Genomic DNA, 25,775 nt, shown 5'->3' on the forward strand with positions numbered 1-25,775 from the left:
TCCATCAAACTAGAGAGGCAACAAAGGTTGTCACATGGTGTTCATCTCCCCATGACAATGCACCCCAGCACAGTGGCAGTTGTGAAGGCTGCTATAAAGGAATATTGCTTCCAGGAGATTGACTACCCACACTATAGTCCAGATCTAGCCCCAAGTGACTACTGTCTCTTCTCCAAACTGAAGAAAGATCTTCGAGGAATGAAATTTGATGAAGACGAAGAAGAAGAAGAAGAAAGCTGTCGTAATGGTACATTTTACCGATAAACAATCAGAAACAGAAACAAACAAACACACACACACACACACACACACACACACACACACACACACACACACACACACTCACTAAGTGGGTGAGCCTCAAATCTGTCCGTGCTAGACAGTCACAAGTATACAACACAGTGCCGATCTACCCTTCAGGACGTCGTGACCAACCAGGCAATACAGCTTTTTTTACAGCTGTTAAGATTAGTTTGGCGATGTATGCAGCCTCCAAAGGGGGGAGGTAATTTGGTTATCGAGCAGGACAACATACATCCGTTGATAAGAAATTGATGTGCATTTTGAATAGGAAAACATATGTCCTTCGATAGGAAAACACTTGTGGGATATGGTGAAGTGGGAATTCAGTTGGTCTCCACAACCTGCAAGAACCATTGCTGAATTGTAAATAAAGGTGCAAGATGGTTGGGACAGTCCATAAATACTAACTTTTTGGTTCAGAGATATAGGTGTCAAAAGTGGGCTCTGCACCAGTGGACTACTTATGGAAAGTGAAGCTACTGGGAATCAAATATTGAAGTGGCCAGAATGTTCCGTCTAGAATGTTCATGAATACTCTTGAATATTTAATTATTCTGTCACAGTGAAGATACTTTCCAGCTCAGAAGGGTATCAAGGAGGAATGGGGAATCACATATGTCAGTATAGTGTTGGAAATTGTTTAGAGCAGATCAAGGAAAACTGAAAGTGAGAATAGGTGAAATAAATTCAAGTGAAATTTATTTGTGTAAGATAGTGAATACTGAATTGAGTGGACTTTTGTGTGTTTATTTTTATGAATTTATTGTGTTATCTGGAATGTTCTGAGGAAGAAAATAATAAAAAAAAGAGAAAGCTAAACAGGTTTTCCGGCCAGTGTGGCCGTGCGGTTCTAGGTGCTTCAGTTTGGAACCGTGTGACCGGTACGGTCGCAGGTTTGAATCCTGCCTCGGGCATGGATGTGTGTGATGTCCTTAGGTTAGTTAGGTTTAAGTAGTTTTAAATTCTAGGGGACTGATGACGTCAGAAGTTAAGTCCCATAGTGCTCAGAGCCATTTGAACCATTTGAACCTAAACAGGTCTTTTCAACTAATATTTCAGATAAATCAGCAGTCATAGAAGTAACAACAGTTGTATTCGTTCAATGGTATTCTAATGTTAATTTTTGTTTGAATGTAATGTTCATGCTTACTAAAGCTGATGTATAAGGGGCATTCAAAAACAAACAAGTCGGAGGCATAACTACAGTAACCACTGCCCATATGCTAGAAGTATTGACCCCGGCTGTTGAGACACAAGACAGTGAGTGGCTCTCTCATAAAATTCCCGGGGCTCTGATGTTAACCAGTTCCGCATGTACAGCTGGACATCGTTGTGAGAGGTGAATCGTTTGCCCCTCAGAGCCTTTTTAAGGGGACCAGAAATGGCATAATCACAGGGAGAGAGGTCTGTACTGTATGGAGTGTGGCCGAGAACCTCCCATTTGAATTTCTGCAGGAATGCCACGACTGTGTTGGCTGTATGAGGCTTTGCATTGTTGTGGAGCAGAATGACACCACGGGTGAGATTGCCTGGGCATTCACTGTTGTCCCATGCTGCAGGAAGTGAATCAGAAGGGGGCCATGTTGATCAATGAAGTAGTCGGCATAGCCTTTCCTGCACTCATGTGGGTGGCCTTGTCTTTTTTTGGTAGTGGTGACCCTGGATGCTTCCACTGGAGACTTTGTCATTTTGATTCCGGTTTGAAGTGATGACACCATGACTCATCTCTAGCCTCCACTCGTGCCAGGAACGCATTCCCTTCCTGAACATAGGGCTGCAGATGAGCAAGACAGTGGGCTATTTGACATGCTTCCTGGTGTGGTTGAACACTGTGGAGCACCCATTGGGCACTCACTTTGGACATGTGCAGTCGTTCCTTCATGTTGGTGTGAACACTTCCGATGTTAAATCCGACTACGGCGGCTATGTCTTTCACTGTCACCCAGCAGTCCTGGGCAATGAGTGCATCCACCAGCTGGATGATGTCACCGGTAATGCAGTGTGATGCTAGAGACATGTACATCATCAGCTGCCCTGAAGTGCTTGTGCCACACCTTGACCCTGGCAAGGGACATGCATTGTTTGCCGTAAACTTCTGACATTCATCGATGAATGTCCGTTCCTCCTACTCTTCCACTGTCAGAAAACGAATAACACCTCTATGCTCTTCTTTTGACACCTACATGTCATTGTTCGCAATGCAACTGGCAGTGTTGAACGATTGATGCATGCTGCTGCTAGCTGTGTGTAGTCACGTGGCATGCACGCATGCCCTCTAGCGACGAACTGTGAACTTCCACACTGTGGTCGGAACCACACCTCATTAAACACGCCACAATATTATCGTCCTGTCACTGGTTTTGCACATTCCAGACTCCAGCTCTTTCTTTTTGAACGCCCCTAATACATTCAAAGATAGACATTCATATAATATACCATTATGCACATGTGATAATATCAGGAAAATGTTTACTGGTTTGCTTTTCATGTGAGAATAGTACTGCAGCTCTTTATTGTTGAAATTTGTTGCAATAATGTTTAATGTTGGAAATTATAATTTTTGTGTTAATTCCAGAATGAATTGTGTTAATTGTCTAGCAACATTGCTAAGTTTCTTCCAGCAGCACTTACCAGGGATATTTCCTCCTTAATTAACTAACAAATTGCTTCAGTCAGAGCAAAGGAACTTTCTGTATTCGGTAAAAAGGAGCAGCTCCTTTCCATTCACAATCTTGCATATATTTGGTATTATACACGAAGACTAGTCTTGAGTTGCTACCTTCATGTAGATGCATTGTTACCTCCTTGTTAATTTGACGACCAGTGATTCTACGTTCTAAGCATCTGATTACATTAATTCTTATTATGTCTCTATTGACTGTTTATTTTGAGTAAAGTGACTGAATCTCTGCTGTACCTGTCAGTAGTTTTCCTGTTCTTTCATTCTCCTGCAGGCTATGGAATGTGACTGACTTGTTAGTAAAGTGTGGTATTTGTGTATCACTTTTGTGTGTGTGTGTGTGTGTGTGTGTGTGTGTGTGTGTGTGTGTAGTATGCTACAGCAACAGATTATTTTTTTCAGTAGAAATTCTCTTAAGAATGTGGACGGCTATTCTTGGATATTGGTGCAGCATCATTGTTACAGAATCATCCAGTCATTCATTTCATTTCATTGTTGTTGCTGAGGGCTTTTCGGGAAATGCACACACATTGAGCCAGTTCCCTGAAGGCTTAACAATTTGATGTTGTTGTTGTGGTCTTCAGTCCAGAGACTGTTTTGATGCAGCTCTCCCTGCTACTCTATCCTGTGCAAGCTTCTTCATCTCCCAGTACCTACTGTAACCTACATCCTTCTGAATCTGTTTAGTGTATTCATCTCTTGGTCTCCCCCTTACGATTTTTACCCTTTGCGCTGCCCTCCAATACTAAATTGGTGATCCCTTGATGCCTCAGAATATGTCCTACCAACCGATCCCTTCTTCTAGTCATGTTGTGCCACAGATTTCTCTTCTCTCTAATTCTATTAAATACCTCCTCATTAGTTATGTGATCTACCCATCTAACCTTCAGCATTCTTCTGTAGCACCACATTTCGAAAGATTCTATTCTCTTCTTGTCCAAACTATTTATCGTCCATGTTTCACTTCCATACATGGCTATGCTCCATACGAATACTTTCAGAAACGACTTCCTGACACTTAAGTCTATGCTCGATGTTAACAAATTTCTCTTCTTCAGAAACACTTTCCTTGCCATTGCCAATCTACATTTTATATCCTCTCTACTTTGACCATCATCAGTTATTTTGCTCCCCAAATAGCAAAACTCCATTACTACTTTGTCTCCTTTCCTAATCTAATTCCCTCAGCATCACCTGAGTTAATTCGACTACATTCCATAATCCTCGTTTTGCTTTTGTTGATGTTCACCTTGTATCTTCCTTTTAAGACACTGTCCATTCCATTCAGCTGCTCTTCCAGGTTCTTTGCTGTCTCTGACAGAATTACAATGTCATTGGCGAACATCAAAGCTTTAATTTCTTCTCAGTGGATTTTAATTCCTACTCCGAATTTTTCTTTTGTTTCCTTTACTGCTTGTTCAATATACAGATTGAATAACATTGGGGAAAGGCTACAACCCTGTCTCACTCCCTTCCCAACCACTGCTTCCCTTTCGTGTCCTGCAACTCTTAAAACTGCTTTCTGGTTCCTGCACAAATTGCAAATAGCCTTTCGCTCGCTGTATTTTACCCCTGCCACCTTCAGAATTTGAAACAGAGTATTCCAGTCAACATTGTCAAAAGCTTTCTCTAAGTCTACAAGTGCTAGAAACGGAGGTTTGCTTTTCCTTAATCTATTTTCTAAGATAAGTCGTAGGGTCAGTATTGTCTCTCGTGTTCCACCATTTCTACGGAATCCAAACTGATCTTTTCCGAGGTCGGCTTCCACCAGTTTTTCCATTCTTCTGTAAAGAATTCGTGTTAGTATTTTACAGCCGTGACTTATTAAACTGATAGTTCGGTAATTTTCACATCCGTCAACCCCTGCTTTCTTCGGCTTTGGAATTATTATATTCTTTTTGTAGTCTAAGGGCATTTTGCCTGTCTCATACATCTTGCTCACCAGATGGTAGAGTTACGTCAGGGCTGGCTCTCCCAAGGCTATCAGTAGTTCTAATGGAATGCTGTCTACTCCCGGGATCTTGTTTCAACTTAGGTCTTTCAGTGCTCTGTCAAACTCTTCACGCAGTATCATATCTCCTATTTCATCTTCCTCTACATTCTCTTCCTTTTCTATAATATTGTTCTCAAGAACATCACCCTTCTATAGACCCTCTATATACTCCTTCCACCTTTCTGCTTTCCCTTCCTTGCTTAGAACTGGGTTTTCATCTGAGCTCTTGATATTCATGCAAGTGGTTCTCTTTTCTCCAAAGGTCTCTTTAATTTTCCTGTAGGCAGTATCTATCTTACCCCTAGTGATATACACCTCTACATCCTTACATTTGTCCTCTAATCATCCATGCTTAGCTATTTTGCACTTCCTGTAGATCTCATTTTTGAGACGTTTGTATTCCTTTTTGCCTGCTTCTTCTTCTTCTTCTTCGCGGATGGATCACTTAGGACAACGTGTAATCAACATTTGTTGGCCTTCCTTTTCGCCCAGTATTCCTTCATAAACAACGAATGGGCTAGCTTTCGTTGTGTAGACCATGTATGTCGGTTAGTTTTTCTCTCTTCTTCCTCAAAACCCCGTGTGTTTGTGATTTTTCTGATTTCATTTCTATCATGTAGATTTGGAGACCCTAATTCTCTCAGGTCTTTTTCTGTCTGTTTGTACCAGTTCGGTCTTGTAGCTTTGTTCTTTAAAAATGTATAGATTTTGTGCGTTAACCTGTTTGAGTCCATTCTTTCTAAGTGCCCCATGAATTGGATTCTTCTCATGCGCATTGTGTCTGTTATTTTGGAGATATTTTTATATATTTCTGCGTTGGGTTTTGGATAATGTACCCCATCTTTAGTTCTTGGTCCTAGGATTTTCCTCACTATCTTATGTTCTTTCACTTCTAATTCCTCTTTTAGTGTTCTGTGTTGAAGGTTTAGTGTCTCAGATGCGTAGAGAGCTTCGGGTCTAATTACTGTTGTGTAGTGTCGTATTTTGCAGTTCCACGTGAGACTCTTTTTGTTGTAAATGTTTTTTGTTAATTGAAACGCCGTCTCCATTTTTTGGACTCGTGATCTGACAGATTTCTTTTCATTACAATTTTCTGCCATCCATTCACCTAAATATTTAAATTCTTTTACTCGAGAGATGTAGTTATTACCAATTTTGAGATCAGAAGGTGCATCTTTGACGTCAGTCATAAATTTTGTTTTTTCAAATGAAATTTGTAATCCTATTTTAGCTGCCTGTTCTTGTAATAATTCTAGCTGTTTCTGTGCATCAGTAATGTCTTGGGCGATCAGTGCCATGTCATCAGCAAATGCTAAACAGTGTAATTCTATGCCCTTATGTCTTGGTCCCAGTCTGTGTGCTGGTGCACCTGCTTTTTTCCATTCTCTAACAACTTTTTCAAGAGCACAATTGAAGAGCACTGGGGACAGTACATCCCCTTGTCGTACTCCTGTGTCTATTTCAAATTCTGTGCTAAATTCTCCCATAAATTTTACTTTGGATTTGGTCTCTGTGAGTGTTTCTTTTATGATGTTTGTTGTCTTTTGATCTAGTCCAAATTCTGCTAATACTTCAAAAAGAGATTCTTGGTCTATACCGTCATATGCTTTTTTAAAGTCGACAAACATGATGACATAACTTTTGTTTGGAGTACTATGTAAATATTTCACTGAGTTTTTCAAGTTAAGGATTTGTTCTACGCAAGATCGACCTTTTCTGAACCCACCTTGGTATTCGCCTAGTTTTGAATCCAGCTGAGGTTCTGCGCGGTTTAGTAGGGCTCTAGACAGAATTTTGTATGTTATTGACAATAAAGAGATTCCACGATAGTTGTTGGGGTCTGTTTTACTTCCTTTTTTGTACAGAGGATGTATGATTGCAGTCTTCCAATCTGTGGGGATTTTTTCAGTTTTCCAGATTTCATGTATAATTTCTTTGAGTTTTGCAATAAGATTTCCTCCTGCATTTTTCCATAATTCTGCGATGATTTGGTCTTCTCCTGATGCTTTGTTATTTTTCAGTGACTGAATTATCTCTCTAATCTCTTGTAAACTTGGTGGCTTTGAGTCTGGGTTTCGTTGTGTACGATGTAACTCAAATTTTTCTGCAGGCTTTTCACAATTCAGTAATTTAGAAAAGTATTTTGCAAGAATTTCACAGTTTTCGGTGTTGGTATGAGCAATTTCCCCATGGTCATTTTTGAACTGGAGTGATGGAGGAGAGTACTTTGTTAATTTTTGTTTGAATACTCTGTAGAAATTTCGGGAATTGTTTTTCTTGAAATCATTTTCTATGTCTTGCAATTTTTTGTCTTCATGTTGTTTACGGACTGTTCGTATTGCTTTTGTGACTGTTTTCCTGGTATCTTTGAGATCTTCCAGGGTCTTTTGATTTTTGTTGCACAACCAATTTTGCCACGCCTGTTGTCTGAGATTTATCAGTTGGTCACACTCATTTGTCCACCATGGGTGTTTACGTGTTCTTGTTTGCGGTGCTACAGTTTCAGCTGCATTTAAAAGTCCTGCTTGCAGTTGTTGCCAATTTTGTGGTTTTAAATTTTGCATTTCTTTTGTAAATTGTTCATTGCCATTTATCTTTTGTACATCATATTTACTGTGTGGAGATTTCTTAGTGAATTTTCTGTTTTCTGGAATGACATCTAGGGAGAATTTTGTTGGGTAATGGTCGGAATCTAGGTCTAGTCCATTAAGGACTTTAAGTTTCATGATTTCTACTGTATTTACGCGGGAGATCATTACATGATCCAACTGATATTCACCTAGTCATGGATTAGGTGAGATCCAAGTTTTCGTTTTCGAGGCTCTTTTCTTGAAAAATGTTGATTTGAAAAATAGGTCATGGTTTTTGCAGATTTCAATGAGTCGCATGCCATTCCGGTTGGTCTGTGTATGCCCTGACCATTTGCCTACCCAATATCGATGTTTCTTTTCTTTACCGATTTGTGCATTGAAATCTCCCATAAGGATTTTGACATGGTTATTTGGGATTTTTTGGAGAATATTATCTAATTGGTTCCAGAATTCTTCTACTTCTTCTATTTTGTTTTTGTTAGTGATGTTAGTTGGTGCATGTCCATTGATTAGGGTGTATATCTTATTAGCTGATTTTATTGTCATCGTGGAGATCCAACCCGAGTAAGATTTGAAAGTTGCGACTGAATCAAGTATTGATGTATCTACTATAAATCCAGTTCCAAATTGTGGACAATTTGCCATGGCTCGTTTTTCAGGTTTTCCTTTGTATATCCTGTATCCTTCCGAATCACAAGGATTTTCATCTGTATATAGTGATTCCTGAAATGCAATAATTTTGGTTTTACGTTCTCTGGATTTGTCCAGGATGTTTTTTAGTTTTCCCATTTTTAAGAGAGAATTTACGTTAAATGTCATTAGCCAAATTCTAGATTTTGGTTTGATTTTGTTATTACGGGGTTTTGAGGTACTCAGATTTACCTCCATGCACACCTCTGTGGTCTCCCCAGAATCCGAATAGACCACTTGCGGTTTTTCAACCATGGGATTTGACCCACTGGGGTAATTTGTCTTTGAAGGTGCTGTATCCATGTTGATTTAATTGGACTGGGTTTGTGACTGAAATGGAGATTTCAGTCTGGTTAAGCTCAGAGTTCCACTTCTGAGTCTTATAGATCAGCCGCCACTAACATGTGGAACAGACGCTGTAGGGTTACCGCCACTAACCTGCTTCATTTACTGCAATTAAATTCAGTATCTCTTCTGTTACCCAAGGATTTCTACTAGCCCTCATCTTTGTACCTACTTGATCCTCTGCTGCCTTCACTATTTCATCTCTCAAAGCTACCCATTCTTCTTCTACTGTATTTCTTTCCCCCATTCTTGTCAATCCTTCCCTAATGCTCTCCCTGAAACTCTCTACAACCTCTGGTTTAGTCAGTTTATCCAGGTCCCATCTTCTCAAATTCCCACCTTTTTGCAGTTTTAATCTACAGATCATAACCAATAGATTGTGTTCAGCGCCCACATTTGCCCCTGGAAATGTCTTACTGGTTAAAACCTGGTTCCTAAATCTCTGTCAGACCATTAAATAATCTATTTGAAACCTATCAGTATCTCCAGGCTTCTTCCATGGATACAACCTTCTTGTATGATTCTTGAACCAAGTGTCAGCTATGATTAAGTTGTGCTCTGTGCAAAATTCTACGAGGCGGCTTCCCCTTTCATTCCTCACTCCCTTCCATATTCACGTACTACGTTTCCTTCTCTTCCTTTTCCTACTATAGAGTTCCAATCACACATGACTATTAAATTTTCATCTCCCTTCACTATCTGAATAATTTCTTTTATCTCATCATTTATTTCATCAATCTCTTAATCATCTGCAGAGATAGTCGGCATATAAACTTGTACTACTGTGGTAGGTGTGGGTTTTGTATGTATCTTGGCTTGACAAAAAGGTTGAAATGTTAGAGCAGGAGGTTCTCTAACAGTAATATGGTACCAAAAGTTTCTCTTTGCAGATGTCACAAAAAAAAATTACAGATGGCCACACTCAAGTTTCAGATTAGAAGGTAATCCCTTCAAAAGGCAAGGAAACTTAAAAACAGCAAACATGATGAAAAATGTATGGAATTCTGCAACCAGCACAATTTGAATAAATCATTTTGATGATTAGTCTGTACTATTCTTTAGAATTAAGCAATAAGTGTACAGCAAAATATGATACACCCAGTTGAAGAGGAGATCTTTGCTGTAGCAACATTTTATGTAATGCCATTGGGTGAATGAGTTTGTCAAGAGATGGCGTGATGGTATTCCCAGTTGCACCAACTGAGTTAATGGCTTCACAGCAATTTCCTTATTTCTGGAGAACTGTTTCTGCAATTCATGATGTATTCCTCCTGATCAGCACAATGAGCAGTTATCCAATTTCTTTGCTTCACAAAGTTGCCACAGGATGAAAGAGGTGCACAGAGGGGAGTGTCTTGCAGTATGCACAGTATTCTGGTGTTGTCAGCATTATGAACAGGACTTGTAAACATCAAGGACATGATGTATCCTGGGCAGGTGCATGTTGTCACCATCAGCACCATGATTTTGACTGGAGAACGAATAGTCAGATCATCACATGTGACATTGCTGTTGAACTGTTGATAAGCAAAGGAACTGTGCATCGCATAATCCATGAAAAGCTTTGTTATCGTAAAGTCGTGTACAGTGGGTGCCCAAATATCTTTCAGAAAATCAGAAGATGGTGAGAATGGGTGCCTGCCAGACCCATCTGTTGAGATTTGTGGAACAAGAAATGAATTGCGTTGCTTACGTTGGGGCATGTGATGAAACATGCTGTCATTACTTTGACCCTGCCTCCAAACGGATTAACATGAAGTGGTGGCACCCCAGCTCTTCTCATCCAGGAAAGCCCACTCTCCCCTGAAGGCCAGAAAATGCTCAGTTTCCTTTTCGGTGAAGAAGGACTTATACCCACAACTGACTAATACAGGATGCAATAGTTGACACATGAGCAATTTTGCAACATGTTGCTCAGGCTGAAACAGGCCATTAAGGACAGGCTCAGGGGAAAGCTCTCAAATGTAATATCGCTTCTCCAGGACAACACTAAGCTGCGTGTACCAAGGACGACCCTTGAGCTCTTCCCAAAATTTTGTTGGGAGGTCCTTGAAAGTTCTCCTTGCATGTCTGTTTTCTCCCCATGTGACTTGGGTATCTTGTACCCATTAAAACAATAGGGTCAGAGGTTCACCTGTGAATAGGAAGTGCAGGACACCATGGAAAACTGGATCCATCACCAACCCAGAAGTTTTTATACTGAAGTCATCCGCTCAACTCACTCCCGAATTGCTGTGATCTGCGTACCAGTGTCAGTGGCCATTATGTATAGGTGAAATGTTCCACATGAATGGTAGTTATAATATTGTTAGTAAAATTTCTTTACAAATAACTGCAGTCACCTTTTCATTTTGGGAGACCTTATATATCGATTTGGTTAATTTGCATCACTTTTCTTCGTTGTGACAAAACTGCTGGATTCAGAAGATTACCTTCCATATATGTAGAATTATATTTTGATTGGCAGGTAACAATTAAAATCATTGTTCTATGATATCAAGGAAGCATCGAGAGTGAAAATGGCAGGGGATGGGGTGGGCATATGGGAGGCTATTGCTTTTAATACTCAGACAGCAAAGAAATCACAGCCAAGTGGCAGCTTTCTTGTGGCCACTTGTTTATTCCATTTCACATGAGTATTTTAGAGCATCTTCCTGTTATAAAAACATGGATACTTGGACTGGAAAGTCTGAAAATCACATAACCCATGATGCATAACCAACCTTTTTTGTCATTTTTGATAGGACATTTAACTGTGGCCCCTCTTATTTTCCACTTCTGCCTGCAGTCTCACAAAATCAGTTGGAAAATCTTGGATGACACACAGTCCATTATAGTTCTCATTTAGCTTACAGAATTGTTCAGCCTAAATCCCTAATTTATTTATTTATTTATTTATTTTTTAATTTTCAAAAAACGGGTACTTCTAAAGAACTAATGAACAGGAGAGAAATCGTAAGATTAGACAAAATTTACCTGATGTTAATATACACCCACTGAGTTGTATAGCTTGGGGAGACACATCATGCATATGCATGTGTATTGTGATTGATGCTTTTATTTCTAGTTTTAGTGCTTCATTCTTAGAAGTAATTTTCAGTTTGTATGTTTCAGACCGTATGGATCATCCGGTGATCCATGTGTCCTGGAATGATGCTTCAAAATACTGTTCTTGGGCACAGAAAAGATTACCAACTGAAGCTGAGTGGGAATACGCCTGCCGTGCTGGACTCAACAATCGTTTATATCCTTGGGGCAACAAGATTCAGCCTCATGGTGAGCATCGGTAAGTACCAAGCTGTTTTGTATGTCTGTAATGAAAGGAAAGAAAATATAACTGTTGTGCTGTTAGTGAAGATAAATCATCTCCTTCTTTGCAGTGTAAAGGCATTGTATTGTTATTTGTCTGTGTATAATTTTTCATGGTGAACATTTCATGAGCGAGCTACTGAGCCACAGTCAGAGATGAAAAATCAAGACAGCTGGGTTCTCTGAAGAAGAGATCTGTTGGACAGAAAGTGGGCACATATTGTGTAATGGTAAGAAAAGAGCTGTATGAAAAAATACAAAGATATTCATTACCCTTTGGCTCTTTCTGTACGAATGGAGTGGGGAAGGTAGCTACCATTAACCATATTATACAGCTTGTATTCTGTCTACTGTCAAACAGTAATCTACAGCTTACCAACATAGAAAAAGTTGAAAAATACCAAATTAAAGGTTTATCATCATTTGAGAAATTTGTTGTAGTTAATACTGCATTGCAGTATATCCAAGATTTCTGTATACTTGTGTTCCATAGATTCTGAAATTAATGGGTTATTTGTGGAAGGTCATACAGAGTAGCTAACATGTCACTTTCCAATACTGTAGAAGACTTGACAGCTGTAAATGTTTGTGGCAAAGTGCAAAGGTGCTCCTATCATTCCCTACAATGTACTTGTTTCCCGGTTTCCGTTGTTTTTTGTTTCTCCAGTCTCCATATTGCAAATCTCTACTTCGCTTTCCTTCATCTACATCCTGTTTCCATGGCCTGTTTATCTTTTTGTGAAGGTATCCACTGCCATATATGTTTCAGCCACCTTGTACAATCCATCTTTTAAAGATGCCCATACCAAAGTAGCCTTTTTGTTTCAGTTGTGTATATGATAGTCTCTAACTGCAATTTCCCTCCATATTTCCACATTTCTTATGTGATCCAAGCTTGATATTCATCTAACTACTTCCCCAGTAGTCTATTTCCGTTGCAGGAACCTTTGTTTATATCTTTTATTAATTTCCCAGATTTCTGACACATATATTGCAGTACTTTCCGTAGTTGTATGGTATATTACTTTTTTAATTTTGATTGTTAGTTTTTGTTCCATGAAACAGAATTTAACTGTCTGATTGTCTTCTTGCCTTGTTCAACTTTATTTGCATTCTTTCCACCAACAGATAATGTTATTCCAAGATATTAAAAAGATTGACTTCTTTTTTTGCCAGTTTCCAAATCCATTGCATCATTTTTTCCCCAGTGCAAGATATTCAGTTTTAGCAAGATTTATTGAACAACTTTTTTTAAAGAACCATCATCTATGGTATTAGCTCCTCACAGGAATACCCTCTAGAGTCTGAAAGTATAGAATGGCACGAGTTTGTTTTTCAGTGTCCCATGTTACTTGGAGCATATTTCCACTAAGATCCACTTGTAAATGGATTCTTTGCTCATGCATGTGTCACTTAATGTTACTGTATGTTTGGTGCACTTTGGGCAAAATAATTCTATTCATGGAGAGATCACCAAAGAGTTAAAATGATTCTCATGGTTATACCCCCAAGGGAATTTTAATTCTCATCATGCATTCTAGAATTCTATTTAGTTCACAGAGGTGTCAACAGTTCAAGGCTCATTCTGTCAAAACACGTATGTACGATGAACTGAAGCTATACAGTGTACTTAAGTTGAGCAATAGTGTTATCTTCCTTCGTAGACAATTTTGCTTGTGCATTTTGCCCTTCTAGACGTTCTGATTAAAAAGTTGGTAATAATTGTCATTTTACTGACATTTCAAATCTGAGTGCACCTACAATAACAAGAAACCTATAGAAAAATCTGCGAAAATTAATATTAATCAGAGTGAGTTGATTATTGTGCAACTATTTGGCTACGTTGAAAAACAGAGGTGATATGCATGATATGGTGGACCATATAATGAATGTCATTCATCCAGTCATTGAAACATTCATCTTCACAATAGTAAACACAGTCTCCCGTGGTAGAATGATGAACTATGCTCGACAGCTGAAGGCAAGATGATCACATATTGTTTCCAAAGAGCCCTGCATATTAGTATTTCTTCATGATTTACTACTACTACTCCTCCAGTTCCAGAGACTTAATTAAGGACATGTTTCAAGCATCTGACTTGAAAAACTCTAGCATGTAAAACAATATACCAGGCTCCTGGCAAAGATGTAGTGAAGCATTACCCAGTGACATGGAGAGACAAAGGTTTTTTTTAACAGTTGAATAAGCTAGTTAGTCTAGCTTTGTTGGTATTAAAATATTAAATCATTGTGCACAAGTAATTATCATTGGATAAAAACCATTCTTTGGAGATAATTCTCTCATAAATCTCATGTTAGCAACATTAACAGCACCTGCCTACTTATGACCTGTATAACTGTCATGTGTTGTGCTGCATGTATACAAGTGTGATTTTCTTTCTTCTTAAATGCAAGTAATAATTTTAAATAATTGTTTCTGCTGAAATGAAACTTCTAATTAACAGCAGACTTAACTTATTTTTCAGCAGAAACTCGTAACAGGTGGGGCCCCTTTTAACAAAGGGTCTTAGTGATCCTATCTTTTCCAGCCTCCATCAACCAATCACTCTTTCGTTCCTGAAGAAGGAATGCATTGTTCTGAAAGTTCAAAGTATTATCTTCTGTTTTAATTGTTTGTGTGATCAGTACTGGGAATTGTGCCTCCTGGAGGAAGGTACTGGCTAGCTTTTCTGACTCCTACTGATTTTAGTAATTTTCTTTGTTGTACAGCACATTCATTTTCATCACATTACAGAATCATTGTTAATAATTCCTCTGTTAAATTAGGAATGAGATTTAAAAATATGAACTATAAACACACATTGTTTCAGACATCATAGAATAATTTATATTTACAGAATAATTTACATATTTGGGTTAACATTTTGTTCAGTCCATTATTTTAAACAAATGGAAAAAATTAATTGATAAACTATTGAAATACTCATGAATAGATTATGCAGATGTGAGTTAGCAGTGAAGCATATAGGAATGAAAAATTAATTTCAACATGCCTCATACTTCATTGTGTGATGACTCATCCACTCGTGTTGCTTGTGCTGTATTGATGTTTGTATGTTACATTTTAATGGAATGTATTTGTGAACAAAAGAGCAGCTCCTAGCCTACCTGTGAAGTTGATCTCTCATTTAGCTGAGACTGAGAAATGTAAGTTATGTGCAGCATTTGTACTTTTCACAGGCAGCTGTGGAGAAGATTTTACTGGTTTGACACATTGGCTAGATTACCCAGTTTCCTCAGAGTAACCAGTAGGCATAATAGTTATACGTAATTAACTGAATTTTCTCACATTATTGTTAGGGAGATTCTAATAATTTTGCTGTTGAGCACCCAAAAGTCCCAAACCAATATTGGTTTAATGTTAAATGTTACAGGAAAGTACTTGTTGAATATGACTACATAACAGTTAAAAGAGACCACTCACCAAAAGACAGAAGCATTGAGTTGTTGATAGGCACACACAAAATGAGGAAAATCTGCTAGCTTTCGGACTTATCCTTTGATTAGCTGGAGTTCACACAAATGTGCCTATGCCCCTACATGATGCAGGCTATACTTCAAAGTCCAGAACTAGCAAGTGTCCTTTGGTCTGCCATTATGTATGTTTCAGTGACACTGCTTAATAATAAGTATGTATAATTTTGTTTTGAATCATCCACATTTATACTCGTGTGAACATTAAACTGAATGGTAACATTTATTCTTTTCTTTTTCCTGTGTAATTAGCCTGTAAATGTATGTAGCTTGGTTGATACTGATGTATTATAAGAGTAAATAACTATTTATGTAATCAGGTCACCTTGCTTTTTGAAGATGTGGAAGTAGCCAGTAATATTTAACTAATGAACACAATTGTTGCTACTACTTTTTATCTGGGAACAATATGTTGCTTAACTAGAGTGTCAAAATTCAGTTCAATTAAAGAGCAATTGGATAAAAACAAATGGTATGTAGATGGGAAAAGATAGTCCTCAAAACTCATTCACATGTACTGGCATGTACCAGCATGCTCATATTCTAATGAGAAGGTAGACGACATCTACTGACAGTTACAGAAAATGATAAATAACAGCAAATCTCACTGCAGGAAGACAATGGGGGGTTCTAAAATGAAAACTAAACTAAAAACAAATTTTACAGTCGAAAACTTCTGGCAAGAAATGTTGTGCTCATGCAATAGGTCCTTGGAAACAGCTAAATGAATCTTAAAATGAGGTGGTTGTTGTGTCGTCAGTCATGAGACTGGTTTGATGCAGCTCTCCATGCTACTCTCTCCTGTGCAAGCTTCATCTCCCAGTACCTACTGCAACCTACATCCTTCTGAATCTGCTTAGTGTATTCATCTCTTGGTCTCCCTCTATGATTTTTACCCTCCACGCTGCCCTCCAATCCCTTGATGCCTCAGAACATGTCCTACCAACTGGTCCCTCCTTCTTGTCAAGTTGTGCCACAAGCTCCTCTTCTCCCCAGTTCTATGCAATACCTCTTCATTAGTTATGTGATCTACCCATCTAATCTTCAGCATTCTTCTGTAGCACCACATTTCAAAAGCTTCTATTCTCTTCTTGTCTAAACTATTTATTGTCCATGTTTCACTTCCAGACATGGCTATGCTCCATACAAATACTTTCAGAAACGACTTCCTGACACTTAAATCAATACTCGATGTTAACAAATTTCTCTTCTTCAGAAACGCTTTCCTTGCCATTGCCAGTCTACTTTTGATATCCTCTCTACTTCGACCATCATCAGTTATTTTGCTCCCCAAATAGCAAAACTCTTTTACTACTTCAAGTGTCCCATTTCCTAATCTAATTCCCTCAGCATCACCTGACGTAATTTGACTACATTCCATTATCCTCGTTTTGCTTTTGTTGATGTTCATCTTATATCCTCCTTTCAAGACACTATCCATTCCGTTCAACTGCTCTTCCAAGTCTTTTGCTGTCTGTGACAGAATTACAATGTCATCTTCTCCATGGATTTTAACACCTACTCTGAATTTTTCTTTTGTTTCCCTCACTGCTTGCTCAATATACAGATTGAATAACATCGGGGATAGGCTAAAACCCTGTCTCACTCCCTTCCCAACCACTGCTGCCCTTTCATGCCCCTCGACTTCCCAACCACTGCTGCCCTTTCATGCCCGTCGACTCTTATAATTGCCATCTGGTTTCTGTACAAATTGTAAATAGCCTTTCGCTCCCTGTATTTTACCCCTGCCACCTTCAGAATTTGAAAGAGAGTATTCCAGTCAACATTGTCAAAAGCTTTCTCTAAGTCTACAAACGCTAGAAACGTAGGTTTGCCTTTCCTTAATCTAGCTTCTAAGATAAGTCATAGGATCAGTATTGCCTCACATGTTCCAATATTTCTACGGAATCCAAACTGATCTTCCCCGAGGTCGGCTTCTACCAGTTTTTCCATTCTTGTGTAAAGAATTCGCGTTAGTATTTTGCATGTGTGACTTATTAAGCTGATAGTTCGGTAATTTTCACATCTGTCAGCACCTGCTTTCTTTGGGATTGGAATTATTATATTCTTCTTTAAGTCTGAGGGTATTTCGCCTGTCTCATACATCTTGCTCACCAGATGGTAGAGTTTTGTCAGGACTGGCCCTCCCAAGGCCGTCAGTAGTTCTAATGGAATGTTGTCTACTCCCGGGGCCTTGTTTCGACTTAGGTTTTTCAGTGCTATGTCAAATTCTTCAAGCAGTATCGTATCTCCCATTTCATCTTCATATACATCCTCTTCCATTTCCATAATATTGTCCTCAAGTACATTGCCCTTGTATAGACCCTCTATATACTCCTTCCACCTTTCTGCTTTCCCTTCTTTGCTTAGAACTGGGTTTCCATCAGAGCTCTTGATATTCATACAAGTGGCTCTCTTTTCTCCAAAGGTCTCTCTAATTTTCCTGTAGGCAGTATCTATCTTACCCCTAGTGAGATAAGCCTCTACACCCTTACATTTGTCCTCTAGCCATCCCTGCTTAGCCATTTTGCACTTCCTGTCAATCTCATTTTTTAGACGTTAGTATTCCTTTTTGCCTGCTTCATTTACTGCATTTTTATATTTTCTCCTTTTCATCAATTACATTCAACATTTCTACTGTTACCCAAGGATTTCTACTAGCCCTCATCTTTTTACCTATTTGATCCTCTGCTGCCTTCACAACTTCATCCCTCGCAGCTACTCATTCTTCTTCTACTGTATTTCTTTCCCCCATTTGTGACAATTGTTCCCTTAGGCTCTCCCTGAAGCTCTGTACAACCTCTGGTGTAGTCAGTTTATTCAGGTCCCATCTCCTTAAATTCCCACCTTTTTGCAGTTTCTTCAGTTTTAATCTACAGTTCATAACCAATAGATTGTGGTCAGAGTCCACATCTGCCCCTGGAAATGTCTTACAATTTAAAACCTGGTTCCTAAATCTCTGTCTTACCATTATATAATCTATCTGAAACCTGTCAGTATCTCCAGACTTCTTCCATGTATACAACCTTCTTTGATGATTCTTGAACCAAGTGTTAGCTATGATTAAGTTGTGCTCTGTGCAAAATTCTTTCATTTCTTTCCCCCAATCCATATTCACTTACTATGTTTCCTTCTCTCCAGTCACCCATGACTATTAAATTTTCATATCCCTTCACTATCTGAATAATTTCTTTTATTTCATCATGCATTTCTTCAATTTCTTCGTCATCTGCAGAGCTAGTTGGCATATAAACTTGTACTACTGTAGTAGGCATGGGCTTCATGTCTATCTTGGCCAGAATAATGCGTTCACTATGCTGTTTGTAGTAGCTTACCTGCACTCCTATTTTTTACTCATTATTAATCCGACTCCTGCATGACCCCTATTTGATTTTGTATTTATAACCCTGTATTCGCCTGACCAAATGTCTTGTTCCTCCCGCCAGCAAACTTCACTAATTCCCACTATATCTAACTTTAACCTATCCATTTCCCTTTTCAAATTTTCTGACCTACCTACCTGATTAAGGGATCTGACATTCCGCGCTCCGATCCGTAGAACAAGAGTTTTCTTTCTCCTGATAACGACGTCCTCCTGAGTAGTCCCCGCCCGGAGATCCAAATGGGAGACTATTTTACCTCTGGAATATTTTACCCAAGAGGATGCCATCATCATTTAACCATACAGTAAAGCTGCATGTCCTCGGGAAAAATTACAGCTGTAGTTTCCCCTTGCTTTCAGCTGTTCACGGTACCAGCACAGCAAGGCCGTTTTGGTAAATGTTACAAGGCCAGATCAGTCAATCATCCAGACTGTTGCCCCTGCAACTACTGAATAGGCTGCTGCCCCTCTTCAGGAACCACACGTTTGTCTGGCCTCTCCACAGATACCCCTCCGTTGTGGTTGCACCTATGGTACGGCTATCTGTATCGCTGAGGCACACAAGCCTCCCTACCAATGGCAAGGGCCATGGCTCTTTGGGGTACCCTAAAGAAAATGTTTGTATAATTCAAGAAATGAATCAGAAATACAGGCATTTAATAATTAAAATATTGACATGTGTCATTCAAAGTATGGAGAAAGGGGAGACATTTGTAGATGATGGGGTTTTGGTAGAATCGATGCTGGAACAAATTCATACAACAGGATACTATACTAATCGGTCTCCTATCTGTGATGCACAAAAATTCTTAAAATGGTTACTAAGCACATAGGAAAAAATTGGATTTTTAGTCTGTAAAAGGAACAAGATGATTTCAGAGTTAGATACAGCAGAAATTACCATTTACAAGCCATTACCAGAGTTATGGATTGGAACAATCAGTACAAATTACCACTTCATCTGAAATTCATAGGTTTTGAGAACATTTTTGTGATTCACTTTGAACAAAATCTGTAGAGAAGACCTTTTAGGAACGAGCTATTAATTAAAAATTGGAATAGGAATCGGCAAGGAGGTTCTTTATCCCCCAAAAGTATACTCGGCAGTCTTTTTAAATTCATGAGTTAATAATCAATAAAGGTATTCATGTTAATGGATCATATCTGAAACACCTTTATTTGCTGATGATATTGTACTGTTTGCCTCAAGTGCAAGTAAACTTAAGCATCAGATAAAAAAAGTGATAGAGCAAGTTTGAAAATTAGTTATAATAAACTAAAATAATGTACAATGATCAGATCAAAAAGAAAATAGTAGAATTTTATAATAACTGGGTGGACAGAAAAAGAAAAATAGGGGTGCTGAGCAAGTATCGAGGACATTGTTTGGCATTGCCAAGAGCAACAGGAAAATGAACAAGTGGATCATGGAACAGACTTGAGTTGAAGACATAATTATAATTGTAATGAAAATGAAGTGGATCTTTGTAGGAAATGTGACTCTTTGAGCTATGCAAAAGTATGGCAGTTACTTCAGATGAAATCTGAGGGTATTCTGTTTATTGTATGACACATATAATATACACAAAGTAACAAGGCCAGTGTTCAACTAAAATTAAGATCCAGAAAAAAACTTTAAATTGACATTTTAGTTCACATCCACTGAAAGATGTCATGTGTGATATTGCTGAATCTTCTTTCTCACAATGTGCCGTTTCCACCTGCTTTTAATTGTTTTGGTTGTTGTCTTTGGTGTTGACGTACTGTGTTTCTACACTGGGTGAAAAATGGGGTTGTGGATTCCGACGCTGACTACTACAAATTATGTAGCCGATAGGTGCACAGTTATGTTTCATTGTACTTTAATTTTCACTGTGCACATCCCCCGATACTACATAGTTATATGGCCAGTGCACAATTATTTAGCCTTCGATAAGCCTCATTATTAGTTTGCAGGCGAAACCCCCACATACTGCTACAATAGTTTCCTGTTCAACATCTACAAGCAGTAAAAGTCTAACCACAAAGTTCACAGTTCTTGAAGAACACTCAGGTACACTCTTTGACATAAAACTTGACCGGCGGCCGGCCGCTTCAGAGGCTAAGTCCGCGCCGATCGCGACATGGGACAAAAAAACTGGCCAACTCGCTAATTCTCTAAGTCCGGTTATCTGCACAATCTGGCAACACTGTAGACTGCGGCATTTCCTGGAGGAAAACTTGTCCCATGATAGAGAAACTCTAGGCTGATTACGCCTGTGGTCTAGCGGTAGCGTGCGTTGTTTCTGTTCATAATGTCAGTGGATCGAGAGCAGCTGGCATAAAATATTTTTATAGCCTCTTCTGTCTGAATGCTGAAGACGTGAATGTAATGGTAGCGCAGATTCAATCTATTTCACTTTGTGACACACCGATATCAAAATTTTATCCAGTAACGATTTTGCGGCAGATTTCCTGCAGAATGTCCTCCTCTGGACGCCGTATGCGGCAAAGCTCCGGGATCCATTTGCTGGCTACTGGCAGCGGCCGTGGCGACAGCAGCGGTGCTGCACTCCCCCGTTCTTTATCGAAAGCGCCTGCTACCGCTCATCGCTTTTGATGATTTAAAACGCTTTATTATTAAATGTTACTCCACACAAAATTTCTACAATTTCCATTCACGCTCAAAAGCAACGGAGACAGACGCCCTGATTAGTAGGCGGGTATTATATTACATTAATCGGCAAGAGCTGAGTATGGCCCGAAATTAATTTTATAGACTGGGACGAAATGAAACCACCTCACTACATTCGATGAATTTATAAATGCTTCATACCTCATTTCTTTTCCTTTCAAACTCAATTATTTGTGCAACTTTTGGTCAAAGTTTGGATGTTTTCGTCAAGCCAGAGTGAGCGTCTGTGGTGTAAAGTGTATTACAGTTCTTGTTTCATTCCTTATGGTAAGTCTATGCGATAAACTGTGTGAATACCTTGCAATGCATGCTCTGTAGCAGTGCAGGAACACTGCACATTTGGAGTTCATGAAGTATTTATTGTTGATCGGAAGTGATAGTTAAGGTCATCAGATTTAAACCAGAAAAATTTGTCGTTTTCAAGGTTTCAGAGAACGGAAAGGAATTGCTAACGCCGGTGTTACAAAACGTCTACAGTTAAATGCTATTGCAAAAATTTAGAAGAAGGGAACTATATTAATGAACATGTGCACTTCATAAACAACCTTCTGACATGTTAGACCTATATGACGAACAAAGCTCAAATTTATATCGTTGACAGTCGGTTTGAATCTTTTCAGGGTCTATTTTACAGTGAAGCACCTTGGAATTTGCAAAGCAGAAATCCATGATATTAACTTAATTTACTAAGTCGAAACCGGACGAAGATTGATGTTTAAAGGCATTCTTCAGATTTCGCATAAGAAATTTTTACTAGCAGTTTGCAACTCCATTAATTAAAATGGAAAATAAAAGGTTGTAGTCAGCGGCTTCTACCGTGATTCGAACTGCTATGTCTTATAGTACAAGCACTGCAACGCACAAGGGAACCTCTGAGCTAACGACACACTGGCTGCCAGAGGCGGAATATAGTCACTGCGATGTTGCCTGAGCCTCAAAACGCAACCTTCAACACACGAACAGAGGAGGTGGAGATTACTGTTTTCACGTCCCGTCGACAACGATGTCATTAGAGACGGAGCACAAACTCGGATTAGGGAAGGATGGGGAAGGAAATCGGCCGTGCCCTTCCTAAGGAACCATCCCGGCATTTGCCTGAAGCGATTTAAGGGAAATCATTGAAAACCTAAATCAGGATGGCCGGGCGCGGGATTGCACCGTCGTCCTCCCGAATGCACACACAAACAGGTGTTACTTATGTGAAGAACGCCGTTCTTGGAGTCCAGAAATTAAATATACTTTCTAATTGTGTCATCTTGCAGTGGATTATATCGTACGAGTCTTCGATGTGGAAAACGAATGTCAAGTGAATTTAGCGAGGTAACGCCGACCTACACCCGGAAGTAAATGCACTATCAGAGTATTGACAAATACTTGCTACGACGCTGCCATTTCTAGGCTCTCTGACGAGGCAGCTCTTCAGCGAAATGCTTGCCGTGATTCTCCGATACGGTTCTTCAGAGTGGAGACGCGCGCGCACGTTTGGTTTTTATGCGGCGTTCTCCCCTGATGGTTTCTGACGTCGCCTTGTGGGCTATGTATACATATGAGACATTCAATTATCATTAATCCAGAATCATACAAGTTTCAGCTTCCGGCGCGGAAGAAGGCTGTTGACGCCGACATTATACCATTTCAACGTAGGGAAAGCAAAACGGATCATTCAATGTTTCTCATTCAACATAAATCATGTGAGATAATTTTCCGTAACGTTCATAATCATCTAAAAATACAAACGAAGTAAAAATACACCGGAAGCTTATTCGAATTGAATATAACGCTTTGCACCTCGATGTCGAATTTGTCCACTTGCAATCTTTTGCAGCATACACATAGAATGTCATGATTACCACGAGAATGAAGAAATATGTTGGTAAGGATAGAAGCAAGAAGAGACGCAGTCAACAAATATTCTATTCCTCATGGCATTCATTTCATTTGACACGTAAGAAGAGGTAAAGCGGGAATTTACTTTCGTTAACACGAAAGATATGCCGCACATATTGATAACGAGGAAGTCTGCATCTTCATATGTTTCCCCCTTGAAATCTGTATGCTCTATTATATACTAAGTAGCCCGATCATTGTTTCAGTAATGTTACCCTCTTGTTTGACCCCGTAACGATGAACAGATTCCAAATGCATGTCTCCCTTCCTGGGTTGTTTTTTGTGTTTTATTGCTTGGAATTCCTGAAGCAGACCACTGTGCCTTCCCCCCTCGTGGGTTAGGTCTCAAAACTAAACCGCTTTGTATCCAATGGCATAATTTATTCAGACAGCATCAGCATAAGACTATCAAACAAAGCCTTCCATTTACAGTTGCAGCACTCTAACCAGCACTGACCAAAGTGTAATCCACGGTCATGGTCCTAAATTACCAGCTGTCTGCTACTGTGGCAAAGTCCGTACTACACTTTCGATTCCGCAGCACCATTTTATCTGGTAACACTGTGTAGTTGCACAGTTGTGCTACCAGGTCTGACCTCACACTGTCAACTTTATGTATCTCACTTCTCCTGTAGCGTAGATCACGAGGAGCCGAAGTAAATGAGTGTATTCTGCATGACGTAACATTCAGTATTCCCTTCTTTCATAGCCACTCTTCACTCTTCATGTGCATCGATACCAAATAGGAATGCAAAAACTCTTGCGAGTGAGAGAATGACAATAACAACCGTAACAAGAACAAGCAAATAATGAATGATGTTTATTCCAACGCAGAACGAGAATGGCTTTAAATATAAAAATCTGTATCTATATATCCATATCTATTGATCTTTGAGTTGGCACAATGCAAATATATTCTTAGCATTTAGTTCTGGATGTTTGCAGAGAAAAGGAAAAGTCGGTACTTCTCGCTAGTGTAATATAATGTGAACCAGCAACTACCCTTTCCTTAGAACACGACTCAAGCAGGTCCTCAAGTAGGTAGCAAGGCACTGCTGCATTCTGTTCCCTGACATTGCTCTGATGACGGTTAATGCAGATAGTTCCGATTATGAAATACAAAACGTATTGCAGGTTAGTTCCTAGCATAGTAACATTAAATTTGCGTTGTAGACAGCACATGAACGTGACTACTATCCATATTACTCATCAATATAAAAAGACAATATTTTGGGAATTTAGCAGGATTACTCAAAATGAATTCTGAAATTGGGTGACTGACTGCACAGGTGCTAAACGTCGTCAAGAGTATACGATGTCCTAATCGCATTAGGAATATGAAGATCGTCTTCGACAGCTCGCAACTTTCACATTGCTATCTCCACCCTACTCCAGACAGCCCTCGGCGGAGTTGCACGACGTTGCCGATGTTATGAAAGGCCTTCAAACCGACAACAGACCACATATTGAAAAATACAAGCGAATTCTCTTGCAGCGTAAGCTTATTGTAACTAATCTAAAAATTATTGGAGAGGAACATTGTCCTATTCAAAAAAAGTAAAATGTTACACACTGTTGACGTCAAACGGACATTATCTATGTCCTGTCTTGTGTCCTACTCATCTATAATATCAAGTGTACTATGAAAATGATTATATATAATGGATGATAGGGTAATGCATTGATACCAGATGGTGGGGGCCGGCCGGTGTGGCCGTGCGGTTCTAGGCGCTTCAGTCTGGAACCGCGTGACCGCTACGGTCGCAGGTTCGAATCCTGCCTCGGGCATGGATGTGAGTGATGTCCTTAGGTTAGTTAGGTTTAAGTAGTTCTAAGTTCTAGGGGACTGATGACCTTAGAAGTTAAGTCCTATAGTGCTCAGAGCCATTTGAACCATTTGAACTATTTAACACAAAATGACATTAAAAATTAAAGTTATTCACGAGCAGCTAGTTGAGAATATGTATGAACATTAAATGACACGACGAACTGAAATAATATGACGAAGAGTTCAGCGCTCACTGGGAATAGAGCCCCACGCATATTGTTGTTGACTACATACAAAGAGACGTCAGCTACCGAATTTTTCTCCACCAGCTGCTCAGAATAGCATCTTGAACTTACAGTCATCTCGCAAATAGTTCTGTGTCTCACTGGAAGTTAAAAACGTCAGATATCGTTAGTGTTGACAACGAATGAAAATACATTAAAAATCAAAATTATTATCCACCAGCAGATAGGTGTTCTCCTGATAGAGCTTGATAATACATAATTAAATCTTTAGTGCCGGGCCAGGATTCGATCCCATTCACGCGTAATATGTGAAGGTGTTGAGGAATCTGCAGTTTTGAACAAACAACAAATTGTAGCCGAGCTGTATTGCCACGAAGGGATCAAATTCCGCGTTAAGGGTGGTCTGAGTTGCA

At 39.3% G+C, this 25,775-nt stretch overlaps 1 protein-coding gene across 1 annotated transcript in view; it reads left to right on the top strand.

Moving 5' to 3' along the window:
• The window catches only part of LOC126455600 (formylglycine-generating enzyme), a 133,495-nt gene that overhangs the window by 58,591 nt on the left and 49,129 nt on the right, over positions 1-25,775 (top strand). The window contains 2 exon segments of the mRNA XM_050091361.1: positions 11,717-11,888; positions 15,024-15,079. Of these exon segments, the coding sequence (XP_049947318.1) occupies positions 11,717-11,888; positions 15,024-15,079 (228 nt within the window).

The sequence above is a fragment of the Schistocerca serialis genome, chromosome 1 (assembly GCF_023864345.2).
Source record: "Schistocerca serialis cubense isolate TAMUIC-IGC-003099 chromosome 1, iqSchSeri2.2, whole genome shotgun sequence".
NCBI lineage: Eukaryota > Metazoa > Arthropoda > Insecta > Orthoptera > Acrididae > Schistocerca > Schistocerca serialis.